Source organism: Neovison vison, chromosome 13, assembly GCF_020171115.1.
Source record: "Neovison vison isolate M4711 chromosome 13, ASM_NN_V1, whole genome shotgun sequence".
Lineage (NCBI taxonomy): Eukaryota > Metazoa > Chordata > Mammalia > Carnivora > Mustelidae > Neogale > Neogale vison.
In genome coordinates this window covers 21267223-21287626 of record NC_058103.1, presented here as the reverse complement: position 1 = coordinate 21287626, position 20404 = coordinate 21267223, and the positions used below count along the sequence as shown (strand labels likewise).

At 40.8% G+C, this 20404-nt stretch overlaps 1 protein-coding gene and 1 long non-coding RNA gene across 8 annotated transcripts in view; one reads left to right on the top strand and one right to left on the bottom strand.

Annotated features, from left to right (window-relative positions):
* STON2 (stonin 2) overlaps positions 1-10064 on the top strand; it is a 151913-nt gene extending 141849 nt beyond the window's left edge. For 5 of the 7 annotated variants that reach the window (XM_044231963.1, XM_044231961.1, XM_044231960.1 and 2 more), the window contains one exon: positions 989-1528. In XM_044231963.1, coding sequence (XP_044087898.1) covers positions 989-1365 — 377 coding nt within the window. In that variant the 3' untranslated portion in view covers positions 1366-1528. Of the gene's footprint in view, positions 1-988; positions 1529-3195 lie in introns of those variants that run through there. The other 2 variants (XM_044231962.1, XM_044231959.1) reach the window with 1 other exon arrangement.
* The window catches only part of LOC122894317, a 25950-nt gene continuing 12328 nt past the window's right edge, over positions 6783-20404 (bottom strand). The window contains exons 2-3 of the long non-coding RNA XR_006381771.1: positions 14909-15010; positions 6783-6867 (exon numbers count right to left, since the gene is read on the bottom strand). This is a non-coding gene — a long non-coding RNA (uncharacterized LOC122894317). The remainder of the gene's footprint in view (positions 6868-14908; positions 15011-20404) is intronic.

Sequence of the window (20404 nt, the reverse complement as noted above, 5' to 3'; positions counted from 1 at the left end):
CCTCCCAAAGCTTTTGTGACCTCATCTATAGAACGTAAAGACTGTGCTCTCAAGGGATTGTTGCAGAGATGCAGGGAGAGGGTGTGCAGGCAGCACTTGAGACACTAGAGTGCTCAGCAATCCGTGCTTTCAGAGGTTATAGCCACAGACTGATCTGTCTCTTCACGCACATATCTAATAACAGCCCTCAAATGGAAAACGTTAAGCTTTCCATCCAAGTACAGTAGAACTAGCCATAGATGTATAGAATTAAAGAACAGCCAGGGATTCTGGCTGGCATTGTCTAGCCCACCCTTTACCACCCATCTCCCATTTCCCCATTTCCCAAGTCAGGATTTGAGGCGAGGGGAGAACAAAGGACTTGGGTGCAGGATCTCTACCACTTAGGAGGAGAGCTGGGAGTCACACACGGTGTTCTGTTCGTCTGCGTCCTACCCAGTGCACCACGTCCATCCTTCATGTGTCTGTGCTGTTTCTAAAGGCTTTGTCATTTACAGATGCCATTAGCCACACAAACGTGCCAAAGCATTTTTGTAAAAAGACGAAATGCTGTTGAGAAAATTCTTCTTTCAAAGGGAATTGATTCTTTGGCTCCGTGTGGCTGTCATTGATGTTTTATTCGTTGCTAAGTGCTGCTCCCTTTTATTCCTTTCTGCCATTCTATGGATCTAGGCCTTTATTTCTGGTATTCGTGCTGTGTTCCCATATCACCCTGGCTTCAGCAGGCAGAGTGACCCGTTTTTCAGGCTGTGGGTTTTATTGCTAGGATAAAGGCCACTGTAATCAGACAGTTCTAGCAAAGGGTCTGAGGCACAGGTACTGTGATTTCCGTGGACGGAAATGCTCAGCCCTGGACCCCCGGAAAGACTGCCGGGTGTGGAGCCGGGAGGCGGTCTTCAGGCCTTTTTTGTTGTTGAGGTGCCTCTGTGGGCCTCTCCTTCCATGGCTCTCCAAAGAACCTAATGTCTGGATTCTTTCCCTTTCATAGCTTCTGGTCACCCTCACTGTTTCTTCTGCCACCTTGAACTTGGCTCTGACCGGGAAGTGCCTTCCAGATTTGCCAGTCACGTGAATGTGGAGTTCAGCATGCCCACAACTTCTGCCTCCAAAGCCGCTGTAAGATCCATCTCCGTGGAAGACAAGACCGACGTCAGGAAGTGGGTCAATTATTCCGCACACTACAGCTACAAGGTAGCCTCGGGAGGCATCTGGCTAATGTGTCCAAGACCGTTTGTTTATCCCTCCACCATCCCCCCCTCCCCACCCTCCATGCCCCATCTTGTTCCTTTTAGCGGTGCCTGCCCTGGATGCCATGTGTTCTCTTACTGCCTTAGAGACAGGTGTGCCACACGCGGCTGTGGGTGAGTCCGCTGTGATTTGAATGATTAATCTCTAGTGAGCAATAGAAAGGTTGGGAAAAAATAAGAGGTGGACGAAAGAGGAGAGTATAATGTCTTTCAGTCATCATGAACAACATCAAAAGAGTCATGGGGGGCACCTGGGTGGCTCAGTGGGTTAAGCGGCTGCCTTCGGCTCAGGTCATGATTCCGGGGTCCTGGGATCAAGCCCCACATCGGGCTCCCTGCTTAGCGGAGAGTCTGCTTCTCTCTCTCCCGCTGCCTGCTGCTCTGCTTACTTGTGCTCTCTATCTGTCAAATAAATAAATTAAAAAAAAAAAAAAGTCATGGGGTAAAGGGATTATTATTAATCTACAACATTCTGTATTAATTGTACACTATATATAATATGAATATTATGAATGAATAGATATATGAATATTATAAATGAGTATATCATAATATCATATTCTCATTCATAATACATGTTGCAGAAGTTGTGAACTTGGAAGGTGGAGGGGAATTCAGGAAAGTGCTAACCCAAAGTATGTGTTTCGGCTTCAGAGTTGACGATGTAGATCCGTGTAAAATCGGGATACATATGACCTGGTCACAGGGCTATAGCAGGACAAGATTCAGAAGCCAAGCAAGCTTCTGTAACAGGATCCGGGCTGTGGAAGGAGGAAACAAAATTGGAGAGTTCAGACATGGTCATTCTGTCTTGAGGTGTTAGAAATTCAATAGCAGATTAAATGTCAAAGACAGAAAGTGGGACTTATTGAAGAAGTATTTTGCAAAGTGGTTTAATAATTTTTTATTCTTAATAATATCCTTAGATTTTTATGGTTTGTTGTTCTGTAAATGTTTCCTTAGTTGTGGCCTTTGCAATCTTAAACTACCAAAAAGAACAAGTACTCCATCTTGTGACCAGAGAAAAAATAGCACTTTCGTCAAGCATGGGCCTAGTCCACTGCTTGAATGGTTTCCTTCGTCATAAATATCCAAAGTGGTAAAGAGAGGAGCGGCTTTAACTGTGAAACTCTCTTACTTGATGTACTTCTTTTCTGACTTGTCAAAGGCTTCATTGTGTGTCTCTTTCAAGGCAAGATGAATGTATTAATCCATTTAGTTACAGCTACCATATTTTGCTGAAAACACAGGTAGAACCATAAACAAGACAATACTTACCAGTTTGGAGACTTGGGGTTTTTTTTGTTTTTCGATTTTATTTATTTATTTGACAGAGAGAGATCGCAAGTAGGCAGAGAGGCAGGCAGAGAGAGAGGGGAGGAAGCAGGCTCCCTGCTGAGCAGAAAGGCCGATGCAGGGCTAAATCCCAGGACCAGTTGGGAGACTTTGTAAAGCCATAAAGTAATAGAGAGTATAAACAGCTGGCTGGAGAGGAATCCATTTATTTGCAAACCTTTATGCTTGCCCGCCGCATGCCTGCATTCTGGGGATACAGTAGTCAAGGAGGGCCTGCTCCTGTCCCAGGGAGCCTGTGGAATGCTGGAGTCAGGTTCATGTACCAGGGACAGTGGAGATATGGATAGGAGAAGCACCTAATGACTTGAGGACAGCTTCACAGAAGAGGTGACCTTTGAGCAGCGTGCAAGGCAAAGAATAAAAAATTTCCAGGTGGACTGCGAAGAAGAGGGAATTCCAGACCAAGCAAAAAGCATGTACCAAGAGAGAACCGTGCCGTCCTCCAGGCCAGAGTAGCTCCAGTGTGGCCAAAGCTCAAAACAGTGACAAAATTACAGGGAATCTCCTGGTGAGGTATTCTCTTTGGGATTACTTCTTATTGGGATGGTTTTTCTCCTTTCTGATATTTCTTTCCAACTTCTACTCTCGACAGGTGGAAGTTGAGCAAAAAAAGAGTTTGAAGCCAGACTTTGAAGGAGAGGAAATGGAAAATCCCAAGGAGTGTGGGGTCCAGTGATGAAGCCCTCTTGCAGGGGGGGCCTGACCCAAGCGTCATGACAGGACATCTTCCTGAGCAGCTGGAGTTCAAGGCAGTACCTACCATGGCTACTCCTTACTGGAACAGTATGTTGGACTTTCCTGTCTGTGGTTACCTGTAATCTCACAGGAAACCTTGAGGTGACTGCTTCGGAGAGACTCTGACATGCCTGAAGCAGGTGGTGTCCCTGACTTCTGGAGCTTGTTGTCTAATTAAGCCTCCTTCTCTTTGCTCTATTGATCTCGTAGCTCTTGAGTGTGGCTTGTTGTGCCTACTGGAGTTAGGAAGAGAACCTCCCACATCAGTGTTGGCAGGATTTCCTTCTGGTGTTCATCTGTCACTTCCATGATTTTCTAGAAAACACAGTCTTGAGAATCCCCCTCTGTCATGCCCTCTAGAAAAGGTTCAGAAGAGGTACAAAACATATTTCCTTTTTGGGTCTACTAGGCCTTTCGTACATGTCTCTATTCTTGCAATGTTAACGCTATGCAACAGAAGTTTTCGAGACATTTCCCTCCCGGTTTGGGATCGTTTTGATGAAAATACTTTTTCCATCTCTCTAGTCCCAGGGTTCACCACCCTGAGTCATAATAGACAATGGAAAAAAGCACAATAGGATACTTTTTAATTCTGTGATTAGCCCCATATTTGGCAAAGGGTGGCTATGAAAGGGAAAGCAAAATTGAGCTTATTTTTCTTCATTCTGGGGGAAAAGAGACATTAATTATAAGATTATATTCAATTCAGGAGACATTTGCAATCTCAATGAATTCCCAAATTCACACTGAAAAACATAGGCCATTTCCGATTCCTGAAACACGTGGATATATGTATTTTTATATATATAATACCTCAGGCATTTGTCGGAAGAACTTGGGAGCTCTTTTTATACCTCAAGCCTATAGACAGTTGCATGTCTCTTTGACTCAGACTTTACACGGAATATAAGTGGAAAAGATTATTTTAAGAGCTGTTTTAAAACTGAACTTATGATCTTTTCCCTAAAATTCAGAGTTCCATAATCACAGTATTGTAACAGATCTATAAGGCAGAAGTCTCTAGGGTAGAAATGGGGGAAAGCCATATTTTTCTAATGTTGAGAATATTAGTCCCAGTCCTAAGAGTCCAGGACACTCAATTTTCTTTCCCTTCATATGGTCCCATTTACATTCTGTACCTCTACTTCTTAATGTATCTTGGTGTTTTCTTACCACACACGAACCTATATCGGCCATCCCAGATGGGACACCTGCCCAACAATTTACAGGTAGGCTCTAAATGCCTGTTTCTCCCATGAAGAATACAGTAAGGAGACAGAAGCATGCTTGTCAGATTTGTCAGATGACACAGAGAAATAAATGATATATCCTGTTTCGACTGGCAGATTTAGGATTAATTTATTCAATGAATATTCATTGAATTATAACTATGTACTGACACTAAAATATAGACATCATCACCATTTTTTAAAAATACCTGAACATAAGACTGAAACTAAAAGGATGTAATTCAGTAGACATTAGTAAGAACCTATATTCTAGTTGCTTAAATGCAACCCTCTAAATACAGAGAGGTTGTGGGAAGGGTGCTGAAAAGTCCTGGTTTCATAGCAGTTCACGTCAAAATAGGAGTTCATTGTTGAATCAGGGGTGTCTCATGATTATTCACAAAGTCAGTGCGTCAGCCTGTGGTAACAAAAGCCCAGGGAGCCCTGCATGCTGCTTTGGTCAGTCCACTTCTGGATGGAAGGCTGAGTTCCATTCTGGGTACCATATTTTATGAAAGACATTAATAAATTGTGTCCAGAGGCAGGTGGTCAGGGTAGTGAAGGGTCTGATGATATAAGGAGCAGGGGAATAGAATAGGAGAGAATAAAATAATATCGCTGCCTTGAAATTTCTGTTAAGTTTTAATAAAAAGGAGAGGAATTACCCTTACTCTGTGTAATTTCAAAGGGCAAAAATAGGAACAAAGAGGAACTTTCTAGATGACAGATGTTTGCTTCAACATAAAGAATTTTCTAATAAGAGTGGTTCTAAAGAGGAAAAGACTTGAGCAGTAAAATTTCCGGTTGTGGCAAATGCCCAAACAAAGGTTAAAATAACCATCAGTCCCAGATGCTATGAGAGGGACATTGGATTTGGGCTGGATGGCTACCAAGATCACTTCTGCATATAGGTTCATCTCAGTAGTAACAGGACTCTCTAACTCTAGTTGTTTTTTCTTTGATAAGTGGTTTTGTATGCTCTTTGAAATACAGTGGGGCTCCCCGGAGGTCTTTGTCAAGTGAGGAATTGCCCTTCCCCTGTTGTATGAGAGACGCATGAGATTCCTCACAAAAACATCAAGGTGGACTGAAGAGCTGGCAAGGTGAAGGTCATTCTGGCACCTTCCTTACTTAAGGTTAATGCCTGTGCATCCTCTCGAGATCTCTGCCTCACCTGCTAGCGTCGAGTGTGTATTGCTTATTGAAACTTTTTCCCCCACTGTGGTTAATTCGCACTGCCTTTGTACTTTTACCTGGACTTTTTTTTTTTTTTTAAACCAACGCTTAGGAACATCCCTTCCATGTTATCCACATTCAACAAGCAAATTATTAATTTAAAAAAAAAAAAAAACTATCACCTTGATTTCATCAAATTTGCTTTCCCACTAGTATTTTTGGGAAACTAATTATGGGTAGCATTTAGGGGTTTGGGAAATACAATACTATATATTTTAGGCCTAGTGTTTTGTTAATAGGCTACCTAGAAAACACAGTTAGGAAAATTGCCTTTTTGGTGTGTGAATTCTAAGTTTGCCTCTGGACCTGGATTGTGTGTATGTGTGGTCACCAAAAATCCTTGTCTGTGTTAGCAATAATGTGAAATGAAAAGTAAGTTCATTTTACCAATACATAGTATTATTATTAGGACATAAATTAGATGTCACATGATATTAAGAGCTATGCTTTCTTCTGAGTCCAGTGGCTTGCTTTATGACTTTATTGTAAAAGAGGATAAGAAATGTACTCATTATGATAGGTCAAAGGAGAATGAAGTTAAGATATTTGGGGGGGCATTAAACCCCCTTTGCCACTCTTACAAACGCAATACTAGTTATTTCTTATCAAAGTTTTGCATTTCACTTATATTAAATAATATCAGGACAATTTTTTTTTTTTTCCTACTTGGGTCTTTCCCCGCTCTCAGCATTCCCACATTATTGGCAAGACTCAGAACTCCTGAGAACTTTTTTTATGTAATGTATTTCTATTTGAAATGGGACTAATTTCTATTCAAATCCAGTGGGTGAGAGCAAGAGTTTATTTCCCTAGAAATCAGTGCCCCCAAGAAATATGATCCATGATGGCAAAGAATGTATCTTGTTCTTTGTTTCCTGTACCTAGGACAAAGCTTGGGAGTATAATAGGTTTCAGCCACTTTAAATCCTTGCTGATAGGACAAACATATATTAATGAAATACAAGGAAGTTGTTAGGGGGTGCCTGGCTGGGCTCAGTTGATACAGCATGCCGCTCTTGATCTCGGAGTCCTGAGTTCCAGCCCCACGTTGGGTGTAGAGCTTACTTAAAAAAAAGAGAGAGAGAGAGAGAAATTATTAGGTATTCAGTAAGTGCTGAATGAACACTGACCCTGGAACCCTAAGATACTTAACCCTTACTTATCATCAGATACTTATATTAAAGCAAGCAAGCATGCTTTATTTCGTGGAAGACTTAAATTTTTTTTTATTCCTGCTTCCCCTGTCAACCAATAGCTGTCAGCACTTAACATGCAGCTGAATTTAAACTACAGTTTACTTTACTCATATTGAAAAACATTTTTGTGCCCAAAATATAATAGCACAGATGTTATCGATAGTGAAGATTGTTGATTCAATTTTATTTCTGCAAGCCAGATCTTGATCAGACAGATCTCGCCCATTTGAATAGCCAGCAGGAGAAGAAAGCATGGCTGGTCTTGGCGTGTGAGGTCCTCGTTTTTCCCCAACAGTAAGCACTGACCAACATTACTGGGTACTTCCTTTGTCACCCTATGAAGATGGAGGTCAGAGAGTAAGAATGAAATTTGTGAAATGAAATCATGATTTCATGGCTGCTTTCAGTCTCATTATAAGATTAGTGGTAGGAAAGCACAGGATGATCTGATTTTTTTTTTTTCTTAAAAGCCTTGGGAATATTAAATTAATTTGAGTAGGAAGCATTGCCACCTCGCCTACTTTTAGAATTCTCCCACATTTAGAATTTCTCCCACTTGAGGCTGATAACTTTAACTCTTCTACAAACAGTGATCATGGTTAATTCTAGCATTTCTAGAGTGTAGGTCATGTTAAGAATGCAGTTTACCAAAAAATTTGAACAAAACTGACCCAAGAGATTATATCCACCAAAAAATATCAGCTAGTATAAGCAAATCATCTTTAACACCTTATACCAAGTCCTATCAAAACTATGACCGCTCTTTATTCAACTTCAGCCGTGGCATTCTCACCAGATTTTAAATGAAAGTTTCCTAAACATTACCACCATTTAAGTGCCAATTCCCTACAAATCACCATTTCTTCATCATTTTTTAGTTGTGCTATTTGTAAATGAAACTTGATTTGGATATTGTGACTCATATTTATGTATTTAAGGAATTAAAAGTGAACAAGATTAGAAAATAAACGTATCAGTAATATTTTCCCATGTATTAACTAAAAGGACTATGTAATTTTAACATTTCTTCTAGTGTGCCTTAGCGAATCTGCTTGAGAGTCTAATTTTTTTGTTTTTCTTTTAAGAATCGCGGGGGTGGGGTAAACACAACTCTGAACTTGGAATTCCAGGTCTGTAAAGACAGAAATTATCCATAATAATGTATTTGGTACCTGGACAGAGGAAAACAATAACTGTGTATACTGAAAAGCTATAAAAGAACAGACTCAAAAATTACAATTTCAGTATGAAAAGACAAAAGTGTAGAGAGGTGACAAATATAGCACTGGCCACCAAATCTCAAAATACTTGAACTAGAGAGCATCCCTTAAAGGAAAGAGCTCTAGGAAAAATAAAAGATTATGTAGTGGGGCTAAACAGTAGAACGATTTCAGTTCAAATGTTTATCAAGTGTCTACTCTGGTCCAAGTTCCGTGCTGTCAGCCAGCTTCCTTAAAAGGAGGTAAGGTCAAAGCCAAGGACACTGAGCATTGTTGATGTGAAGTCGTTGGAGGGATTGCCCTTTATCAAGGGAAAATTAGAGTTTCTATGAAGCTTTGAAGGGCATAGTCATGGAGACAATCACCATGTGAAGTAACTTGCTGTTTTCTTAACCTCAGCTAAAAAAGTGAAAAAGCTGAACTAATGGTCCCTGCCAGCACCAGTTTTATGGATTATTTTATAAAAGAGCCTTTGGTGCCATTGTTAATGATACTTCGTGTCTGTAGGACTCTTCATTTAGTCTCAAGAACCAAGAACCAATATCAGCTGGCCCATCTTTTTCCTTTTTATGTCTTGATCCTTTACTGTCTGCCCAGACGACAAACACAGAAAACTCTGCACTCCTCAGTTTTGTAGTTGGAGGATCAAAAGGATGGTGGCCCTCATCGAGAACACTGCTCTGCAAGTACTACCTGCATCACCCAGCACAATAGGGCTGTGAGTGTGAGGAGGAACAGACCAGACAGGGCTCCAAAATGGATGTTAGGATTTGGGGATCACTTGAAGCAAACGTAGGCCTAACCCTCCAAGGTACTAAGGGGCCACATTAGGATGATCTATGATTTATAGTTATGTCCTTTTACACAAAAGACTGCAGAAATTGAGGGAGGAAAAAAAAAATGCTCCGTAAAGGTTCTGGGACTATTTGTAAAACAGCGATGGCAAAGTGCGATGAGAGCAAGGGCCAGTTCTCTCTATCCTCACTGTCTACTAGTAACAGGAAAATGTAGTTTAAAGTTTTTTTTTAAACATCCAGAAGCCACAAAATACCATCTCTTTTGTGGTCTATGTTAGTATGATTTTAGTTTCTTATACTTAGAATGGGGTCAAATGTAAAGGCTCAATTCGAACTGGACTGAGCAAGGAATTTTAGCATCCTCTTCCTGGTCCGTCCCATGTGCCTCAGATCAAACCTGCAGTGCCGGTCATGGACACCGTCTAGCCACGATCATCTTGCCTCCATGTGCTTCAGGATCAGCAACCCCATGTAGTATCCAGTGCAAGTAGATCTGGGAAAGCAGATGTGCACAGACCCTGGACCAAAGGGTTGAAGGGTTTTGAAGTCAAAGGTGAAGGGAGATTTTTGAGTTCCTCTAACCCTAAGCCAGCATTCATTTGACCTTTGTGTCCACCTGCCAACAGAACCTGGAGAAAACTTTACCAGATGCAAGAAAATAAACAGAATCAGTGTTTTAGCCCGGGGAGTGTGATAAAAGAGCTCTCCTGCTGACCCTCCACTTTTGTAATGTCCATCAGTGAATTTCAATCTGTCAGGATGGAGAGACCCAAGATCTAATGAGTGATTCAGCCGATCCAAGGCTTGTATTTCCTTCCTTCAGCATCCATCCTCATTTGGTGTAACTTCTTGTACTATGTGATTAATTTTATGTCAAACCAGTTTACTTTTTTTAAAAGAAAAAGAATATGTGCCTATGTCATAAAGTCTACACACTGGCTAACTTTATAGAGGTAGGTTCTGTTTTTTATTGTTCTGCTGATTATTGTCTGTAATACCCTTTTTTTGAGCTATGAAAACAAGCTATTAATAAACATTTTTAAACACAGTTTTTCACTATGGAAGATTTAATGAGGTGGGGCATAAGGAAAAATGTTTATTATAAAGAAGGCCCATCCCCCAGTTAATATGGTTACTGATCATAAGAGGACAAGTTAACAAGTGGCGGGTTAACAACTGTTTATCCTAGTTTATCGCATATATAATTTAGTCAATTCAAGAGATACTTATTGTGTTCCTATTTTCTGGCCAATTCTGTGAGACAACGAAATTATGTAATCCTTAAGGTTTTCTTGGCAACAAGTGCATAAACCTGTGAGTGAGAAATATAAAAGTGCATCATCAAATACCATATTTGCAATGTGTTCCTGGCATACGGTCAGGGCTCAACAAACAACTGTTCAATTGATTGATGAATCCAAATGACTAATGTCAATGTAAACTCAGATGGGGGCAAAATCAATGTGGACAAGATTACTTGTAAGATCTTCACAGAAAAGATGACTTGTGAGACCTGGAGGTCTCCGTGGCAAGAGGAAGGGAGTTTAGAACGGGGAAGAGTCAGGTGGCGAAGGGGCATGCTGCATGCGTGGGAGGTGAGCCTGACCTGAGTGAAGGCCTCCTGCACATCCGAAGGTAAGGTTGGTAGCGAAGCAAGCTGAGGGAGGGCTTGCAGCTAGCCTGAGGCCGACTCAACCCAGTAAATGTTATGAGGCTATTTTAGAATCTTACCAATAAAGCACTATTCTACAAAGACTCCTCCATCTACAATGTGCCGGGTATTTTTGGACAAGAAGAAAGCTTAAGGGCAAAGAAAAGAAGGGTTTTTTTTGTTTGTTTTGTTTGTTTTTGAGTAAACAAGGAAAGAGAGAAACAGAGCTTTGTGTTTTATTTAATTCAAATAGACCATGGACCTCTTACTGCAAAATACAATGATCCATAAGGGGTCCCCTGTCATTGAGAGAACTCTGTCCTGAATAGAGCACAGACTGTATAGTCGAGCCAGTATGAAATTAATTGATACTGGTAACTGATAGCAGGTACACAGAAGGGTTAATGGCCAAATAACAGCGTGAAATTTTCTTAGCTGAAGAATAATATGCTCCTTCCCCCTTTTCTTTCATCCCTATCTGCCCAGAGTCCTCTTGCGCAGGTTTTGAGACCTGTCTAGGTGCCACACTGGCACAAGGTTTCAGTCTGCTAAGGTCCCCCTGTACTTCAATATTCAAGTGGAATAACTATGCAAGTGGCTGTCTGAAGCCAAGGGTGCTCCCTAGTGTTCTTCAGGATTTGTGGGAAGAAAAGTTGGGAATGAGAGGAAGTGAAGATGAGAATTTAAATGTCTTCAATATCATCTGTTAGCTCTTTTCCAAATTCCCCCCACCTCTTTCTTGATCACCTCTATTTCCTCTTTTTTCCTCCATGCTGGGCAGCTTTCTCTATTCCCAAAACATAATATAAGCTAGCTTTATACTCCAGTGCAACCATGTGTCCTAAGGATTTTAGATGCATTCATATTTAATGCAGGCAGCCCCTCTCTCCATTCTGCCAGGTACTAATAATTCAAGTCTGATGGTACAATGGACATTTATTGAAGGTTAGCAATTAATAGTGAGTACAGCACAAAGCAGGAAAGAACTTAAGACTCAATATCAGACATCCCTGCTCTGAAAGCTCACTGCTCGCAACCCACTGAGGGAATCCTTGCTCAACATCTTTCTCCCCACCTCTAGCCTGAGTAAATGGAGCCAAGACCTCAAGTCCCCAAACTGTGGTCTCCCTGACTGCCAAGAGAAAACTGAAAAATTCTTAAAATCTCATGGTAAGTGGGGAATAAGTTCTAAAGTCAACACTCTTGAAAATCAAAGTGCCCAGAAAATAGTCCAAGGCATAAGTCTTCTTTAATGAAAGTTGCCCTCTGACCCTCAATTAATTTTTCAATTTCTTCATTGAGAATACTGACAGAGTCATCGCCGCCCCAAATCCCGGCCACCTGAACAATGTGTTCCAGCTCATGGCCAATGTGGGGAAGCCATGAACATGAGTCACAATTATTTCCTGAGTTTTACCAGTATGAACTGATGTTTCAGGCTTGATGGCATCTTTTCTCCGCCTCCCAGACCCACTGAGTGGAATGGCAGACCAAATAACTTGAACAGAAGTATAATGAGTCTCCTTTATAATTCACTTTCTTATGCAAAGCAATTTTTGGTTCTACTCCATTGCATCATGTCATGAACCCACTGAAGTATCTTTCCAAACCAAAGAGAACACTATCCTAGATCTCCAGAAAGAACTTCTATAAATTCACTTTTTAAAAAATTTAATTTTAAAAAAAATTACAGATACTATGTTTAGAAGAACTCAGAGCTGAAATACACGTACTTTCCTTCCCCCACACAGTCTAGGTCAACAGAGGGGACGAGGTAAATCTCTTCTATACCTGTAGAAAGCAAACCCCAGGGGTTCCCCCCCCTTTTTTTAAAAATCTTGTTTCACCTCTCTCACTTCTTCTCTTCCTCTCTCTTCTCCACACTAAACACTATAAAGTCCCAAGAGCCTGGAGTAGTGTGTTGGGCACTGGCAGGAAAAGGAAGATATCCCAGAGACTGAAATGGTCTCCAATTATTTCTTACCAGATTGAACTCTTTTTGAATAAAGCGCACATCTCGTCTGCCACCTTTTAACAGCTGTGTGCTGCCTTTTAATGTTTTTTTTTTTTAATTTATTAGGTTTATCCTCCTTGTTAAAAAGCAATCACGACTAAAAGAATTAGTCTTCTGGGCATGCAGCAAAAATGCACCGAAAGCCACAGTAATCAGCAGATCTAGATCAGCATCCTCTTATCTATGCTACTCTGCCACCTACAGGAAGGTTGTGAGTGGGTCATCCCCCTTTCAGGTAACAGCAATGACTAACATATCTGCAAAGTGCTCTTCTTTGGAATAACTGCTAATCAATATAGTAGTCATTCAAGAATGTTTTGAAACACCCATTCTGTGTTCTGTTAGGTTTGAAGGATGCGGAGGTGAATGAGACATTCACACACACACCCCACCCCCCCACCCCCCCACCCCCGCGAAATAACTCCTTCAGAAGATGGTTCAGATAGGAAATGCATCATCAAGACCAAGGGTAGCACATTTGACAACTTCATTTGAATTACAAAAGGGCATCCTGCTTTCTGGGCTGGTAAAGCCCCACATCAGAACATAGAGAATACTGCAAGTAGATCAAGCACGGGGTTTCACCTCTGCCTTCTCAGAAGAGTCCTTCTATGCAATATAAAAACTACACAACAGTATGTGGCCTCCTCTGTTCTGTAGCTGGTACTTAAATCATGAGCTTATGGAGATCTATTTTTTAAAAGTAGACATGAGCAGCACCTGGGTGGCTCAGTGGGTTAAAGCCTCTGCCTTTGGCTCAGGTCATCATCCCAGGGTTCCTGGATCAAGCCCCACATCGGGCTCTCTGATCCGCTGGGAGCCTGCTTCCTCCTCTCTCTCTCTCTGCCTGCCTCTCTGCCTACTTGTGATCTCCGTCTGTCAAATAAATGAATAAAATCTTTAAAAAAAAATAAAAGTAGCCATGAAAGGGGAGCCTGGGTAGCTCAGTTTGTTAAGTGTCCAACTATTGATTTCAGCTTGGGTCTTGATCTTGTGGTCGTGCGTTCAAGCCCGTTGTAGGGCTCCCCACTAGGTGTGGCACTTACTTAAAAAAAAAAAGTAAAAATAGACATGAAAATATCTGGAGCCTAGGATTTACAAAAATATAAATCCATACATAAGGAAATATAGATGTAGTAACAATGTTTTAATATTTCATTTTAATCCCTGTATCAGTGGACGTAGACGAGGAGACGAGCCTACAAGAAACAAGAAAGATGATGTCTAAAGGGTTTGAAGGGAAAAAGGAGGAGCCACAAATGGAAAAACCAAAACCAATGAAGAGGGGATGGCTGAAGGACCTACACTAGAATGAGCACACCCTTCATCTTAAAACTTTAGGAAAAGGTGATACGTATGTTTTACACAAGCACACGCAGAAATGTTCCTGAGAATGGCTCTGGAAGGCAGCCCCACGTTGCTTCGTGCTAGGCAGCAATATATTTGCAAGCAGTATTTCACATGTGCTTAGAAAGCTGCATTTGTCATGTGACTACAGACCATTTATCTGGTGTTACCATCATCTTCATCAACAACAAAAACAATAAATGTTTGGGGCATTCTTAAGATCATCAAAAATAATTGGTTTTCACTAAGTACATTAAAAAGTTTAAATATTATCATTCTTGCCCTCAGGAAGAATTATATATAGCAAGGTAATGTATAATGCAAGGTATATACAAAGAGTGCTGAAAAAGTGGGGCTAAAATATCGGATTTTAGAAATTTGTAGATGAATTCAAATGAATTATTTCAATCAGGGAAAAGATTTTGTGAAGGGATGGGTTTTGGGCCAGCTCTTGAAGGAAAGGGTGCCACTTCCAAAGGCAAAGTACGGCATGGTGAGGGGGGCAGGTGCATAACAAATAGGGGGAACACCATTAGGTAAGTAAGTAGGCAGAATTAAGCATAAATGGTGGATTTAGATAGGGTCAGTATACCTATTTGACAACAATAACAGAAATAAAAGTGGCTAACTATGACAGACTATATTTTCCTCAAATAAATGCAATAAATACCAATATTTCTAGTCCCAGATGCTTTTCTAGAACCTTCCAGTCCCCATCAGACTGTGGAGCCTATTTCCTTACCCCTTGAATCTGGGTCTTCAATGGTGGTCTTATGAATGCTCCAATTAGTAGAGCACAGTGCATGTGATGCTATGGGACTTTCAGGGTGAGGTCATAACACGATGCAGTTTCTGTCTCCTTTTCCCTTAGTTTACTCACCTTTCCACCCTGGCTATCATGTTTTGAGGGAGCCCAGGCCACGTCCAGTGACCATATGTAGGTGTCCCACTCAACAGTCTCAGCGAAGGTCTCAGCTGACTGCTAAAATCAATTAAGATACGTAAGTGCGTGGAGATTCTGTTGATTTCCAGCCCAAAGACTTCAAGCCTTCCAGCTGAGGCACCCGATGTCACAGAGAAGGGACAAGCCATTCCTGCTTTACTCTGTCCAAATTCCTGATCCTCATAATCTATGAGCATAATAAATAATTGTTTCCGACCAATAATTCTGGGGTAACTTGTTAAGAGCCATAGTAACTAGAACAATAACATTGAGTAATTACCAAATGCCATGTACCATGTTTGATGCCTTATATTTTATATTGGTTAGCCATTTCTGTATAACAAACCATTCCAATCCTCAGTTGCTTAAAACAATAGTTCTTGCTTATTAAAGCTCACATATCTGTGGTCTATTGAGGCCAACCTAAGCTGGGCTCACTTAGGTGCTTAATGTTTGCCTGGGAGCTCTGCCTTAGCCTGGGCTTGGCTGGGGCATCTTAGTTTAGGGCAGATCCATTGTATGTATCTCTTATCCTCCTTTGGAACTGACAGGTTTGTCTGAGTATGTCGTTTTCATGGAGAAGCAAGAGCACAAGAACAGGAGTGGAAATACTTAGGCTTCTTAGGGCCTACAGTTAGAAATGGCACACCATTGCTTCTACCAAATTCTGTTGGCCAAATGGACTCCCATGACCAGACCAAGATTAACAGGGAGAGAAATCAGATCCATCTGTTTAGTATTACTGCAAAGTCAAAGGCAGAGGGTGTACACATAGGGAGGGGTGAAGAATTAGAGCTGTTAATTCAATCTATTGCATAATTATCAAATAAGTACCATTATCATCCCCATCCCATCCATGTCACTGAGAAACTGCAGCACAGAGAACTTAAATACCGTGAATTAACAGAGTTCCTGGCGCTTCCAGTGACTCGGCGGCTCCTGTGGCTGGCTCATCACTGCAACTGTCCAAGAGACCAAAGTCTCAGATGATGTCTTTGCTTTTTAGGTGTTAGATCTCAGCTGGCTGCAAGAGTGCGGGGTCGTCTGTGCTTCCCACCTTAAACCAATTCCTGACCTTCCTCTAGTTGGACCTTAGGATCACTTTGCCAATGTATGTTTCCATTAGCCTCAGGAACCACTAGAAATCCCAACTGTTTTCACCCATCACCCCAATTGATCCATGAATACAACCCCTCTTACACTGCTCTCTAGCTCCCTCAAAATTTCCTGTGCCTCTAAGACTCAAGACCTGTCATCAGGACTCTTTATCTATAATATCTTCTCTGAACAGTCCCTTCAGTCCCATCCACCTTCATTTCCCACCTGACTGAAACACTGTTATCCCCTTCCAGCCACAAGCTCCCACTGCCCTGCAGTCCTTGCAACAAGATGTGGTTTTTCTCTCTTATACCAGATACCTGTGGGCTTGAAGATGAGAGAGGAGAGAGGTATCCTCTTTGCTTCGTAACTCATTCTCCTTCCTCTTCAAAACTTGGATCTTGTTCATGCTATCAGACACTACAACCCCAAATATTGCTATCTCCTTGACCTTCATGCAAAGCTTAATTTAGCTTATTTTGGAAGACTAACTTGACCTGGGTTATTTCTCGATTGTGTCTGGAAATCACAAGAAAAACTTGAACTGGTTCCCAAGGTTAATATGAGGTCATTACAGACCAATTCCCTATTATTTAAGAAAATTCTATTATAACCAATCACTGGGAAGTATAAATAACCACTGCCTTTCCACTATATAAACTACCCCTTACAGAAGGGACCTTGTCCTCTAACCATATACCCTGAGGCTCATTCCATGTTTTGGTCTGAGTGCTCCCAGTTTGCAAACTGTATTTTGGTGTGTGCACAATAAACTTTTATGAATTACTACTTGGTTGTTCGCTGGTTTTCTGTCATATATGTACTTTTGACAATAGTGACTTGCCGAGGCCCAAGGTACATGGCTTACACTTTAGGAAGATGTTCCAGAAGTTGCTCACATCACCTCTTATATGCATTGGATCAAATGTAAGCACAGGATGACATTTAGCCACAAAGGAAGATCAAAATGTAATCTCTTGCTGGGCAAGACCAGCTAACACTCAGGGAATTCTACTACTAAGGGAAAGGCAAAAATGGATATTTGGGAACAGTAAGTAATCTCTATCACATTAATTAAGCCTCTTACCTACCTACTCTATGCCTTCCCACAAGCAGCTGACGGACACCAGAGAAAAGTACCACAGCCATGATGATTCTTATCCTAAATCTCAAGAAAGCAATTGATTCTCCATAACAATCCTATATACTTTTAAAGATACCCTTGATGTTGTACCTGCAAAAAATGACTAATTCATATTTTCGCCTCTTTTCTCAAAACTTCAACAATTCCTTCCCACTTTTTACACTGCATTCTCAGCTGATAACTTGCCCTTGTATTTTGCCAAAAATTTTTAAACAATCACAGGAAATTCCTTTCCTTCCTACCACCAAATCTATCAACTTACCTACACATTTCTACCACCAATTCTAACTTTCTTTGTTCTCATCCTCTCTCCTTTTACAGTATATGGATGCTTCCTGCTTCCAGCAAAGATGAACGCCTCCCTTTTTGCTCTGAAGCCTGTCCTTGCTGACCTTTCTCAAAGAGTGATGACTGCAATAATATGCAATTTCTCTTGTATCATTATGAATTTTTTTCCCCATTGACTATTCCCAGAAATAGTCTCTAATAAATCCCATCTTCAAAAAAAATCATTTGAGGAAAGGATTCTGGGAAGCTGGTGGAGTAGGAAGCACCAGGAATCTTGTCTCCCCATCTAGACAATCCATTGCATTGACAGAATCTGATACAACCTGTTGGAACGCTGGAGTCTATTGAAGGCTTGCAATTTCCAGGCAAAGGCTTGGACGGTAAAGTGCAGTTAGGTTCAGTCAATGTCCGCTCTTAGCACAGAAGCAGCTACCTACCTCCCATCTCCCAGCGCAGGCTCTTGCAGGAGCAAGAGCAGACGCAAAGGACCCTGTCCTCCCAACATGAGAAGTCTGTCTTCTGACTGCTGATTGCTACTTCTGACCATGGAGATCACCATTTTCTCACTTCATCTTTTCTTCTCAATTCACTCCAATTTGTCTTCCGTCTCCATTATTACACTCTAATGGCTTTTGCCAATGTCCTCTGACTTGACAGATTAAGATCTTTCCTACCTTCTCTTCTGTGCTTCTTGGCAGCATTTGGAAGCTTTACTCTCTTCTTGCAACATTCTCTAACCTTGGTATCCACACCCACCTTCCACCCTCGCTCTCATTCTCCTGGTTTCTATGCTACATTGTTGCGAACTCCTTCTCAGTTTTGGTTTGTTTTTTTTTGTTTGTTTGTTTGTTTGTTTAGGTTTTGTTTTTTGGCTCTTTCTCCTTGGTCCAGCCTCTAAATGTCAGAATGCCTCTATTCTCTCTCCTTACACTCTTCACAGCATCTCACGCATCTCCATGGCTGTAAGTACCTATACATGCTAAATGATTCCCCAATATTTATTTCCAGGTCAAACTGCTGAGCTCTAAACTTGTATTCAACAGTTTATTTGATGTCTCCTCTTGAATGCTCCACAGACATCTAAACCTAACCAGAACAATTTTTATCACCTAAAGATGTCTTTCCCTCAATTTCCCCCAACCTGAATGGCCGTGACATCTTCCCAGTTACCTAACAGAAACTTGTGCATCATTTCTGATCACTCATTTTTCTAAAATCCCATGTTCTACCCAAAGCAGGCCTTACTGGAGCCCTTTGCAAAACACACAATGAATCTATCTCTACTCTCCTCACCTGGATTTCTACAAACGCCTAACATATAATATTCTACTTACTTATCTTGTCTGTTGTCTGTTTCACCAGCCTCATGAAATTTATGAGTGAAGGGAATTTGGCTTGTTTTATCTTATGCTATACACTCATAGCTTAGAATAGGGCCTGTTGCTTAATAAGTATCCATTGAATAATTGGAAGAAAAGTCTAGTGGGACTCAGACATGCAAAAATTGAATTATAATACATTCTTTTAAAAAATTTTTTTAATTAAAATTTTTTTAAAAAGATTGTATTTATTTATTAGATAGAGAGAGACACAGTGAGAGAGAGAATACAAGCAGGGTGAGTGGGAGAGGGAGAAGCAGACTCCCTGCTGTGCAGGGAGCCCAGTGTGATGCGATGTGGGGCTCCATCGCAGGATCCTGGGATCATGACCTGGGCCATAGGCAGACGCTTAATGACTAAGCCACCCAGGTCCCCCTATAATACATTCTTTTAAATGGGAGTATGAACAAAATTAAGAAAGGAGATTTCCAGATCTTGGGAATTAGACACAGCTTTAGCCTTTCTTTTTGGATGAAAGGAAAATAAGCCAAGAACAAAGAACATTGTGAAAATATGTCTTAATATTCCCATTAAAATGCCTGTTGAAGCACAATACATGAGTAATTACATAAAATATTACCACTTTCCAAGTAATTTACAAAAATAAATATAGAGAAACAATGATGGGGCAAATAATGGAAGGAATTAAAGCTTCCAGGAGCTGGATTTCTCTAGAAAGGAAAAAACATAAGTGGAGAAAGACATTGTTAAGAGTGTAATGTGAAGAAAGATACAGAAGCAAATTTTTTAAAATTCCTTTTTATGGAGTAATGAGAATGGAGATGGTCTCAACTTTACAGGACAGCTATGTGGAACTTGTATAAAGTCAGAGAGAGAGTGGGGACACCTATTACGGGTAGCTTGTGACTATCGATTAGTATTTAAAATGTAAAAATCCTGAGACCCATCAACTCCATTTCTACTTATCTATTCTACAAATATAATAGCAAAGGTGTATAAAGGAACGTTCACAAGGACATTATTGCAGCAATGTTTAAAATAGCATAAAAGGAAACAGCCCTACTCTTTGGGTACCCACAGAGGGGGCCGTTAAAGTCACCTGAGAACATGAAATTTACTGGTCTAGAAAGAGGTCTGTGACATACTGGGTCTATGAAGACGCAAACCGAGCGCCTGGATAGTGCAGCTGGTTATGCATCTGACTCTTGGTTTTGGGTCAGATTATAATCTCAAGGTTGTGATATTGAGCCCCATGTCGGGCTCCATGCTCAGCATAGAATTTGCTTGAGATCCTTTCTCCCTCTCCCTGTCTCTCCTGCTTGTTCTCTCTCTCTCTCCCTCAAATAAATAAATAAATCGTTTTTTCTAAAAAGAAAAAAGCAAGTTGTATATAAAATTTAAGGCATGAATCCTTTTTTTGGTAAAAAACAAAGTATACTTATATTTAATCTATCTAGCGATCGAACTATCTATCTATCTATCTATCTATAGCCAGAGATGCTTTGTGGACATAGGAAAAAACACATGTGTGATCAAAAGGTATGACTGGAAAGACAAATACAC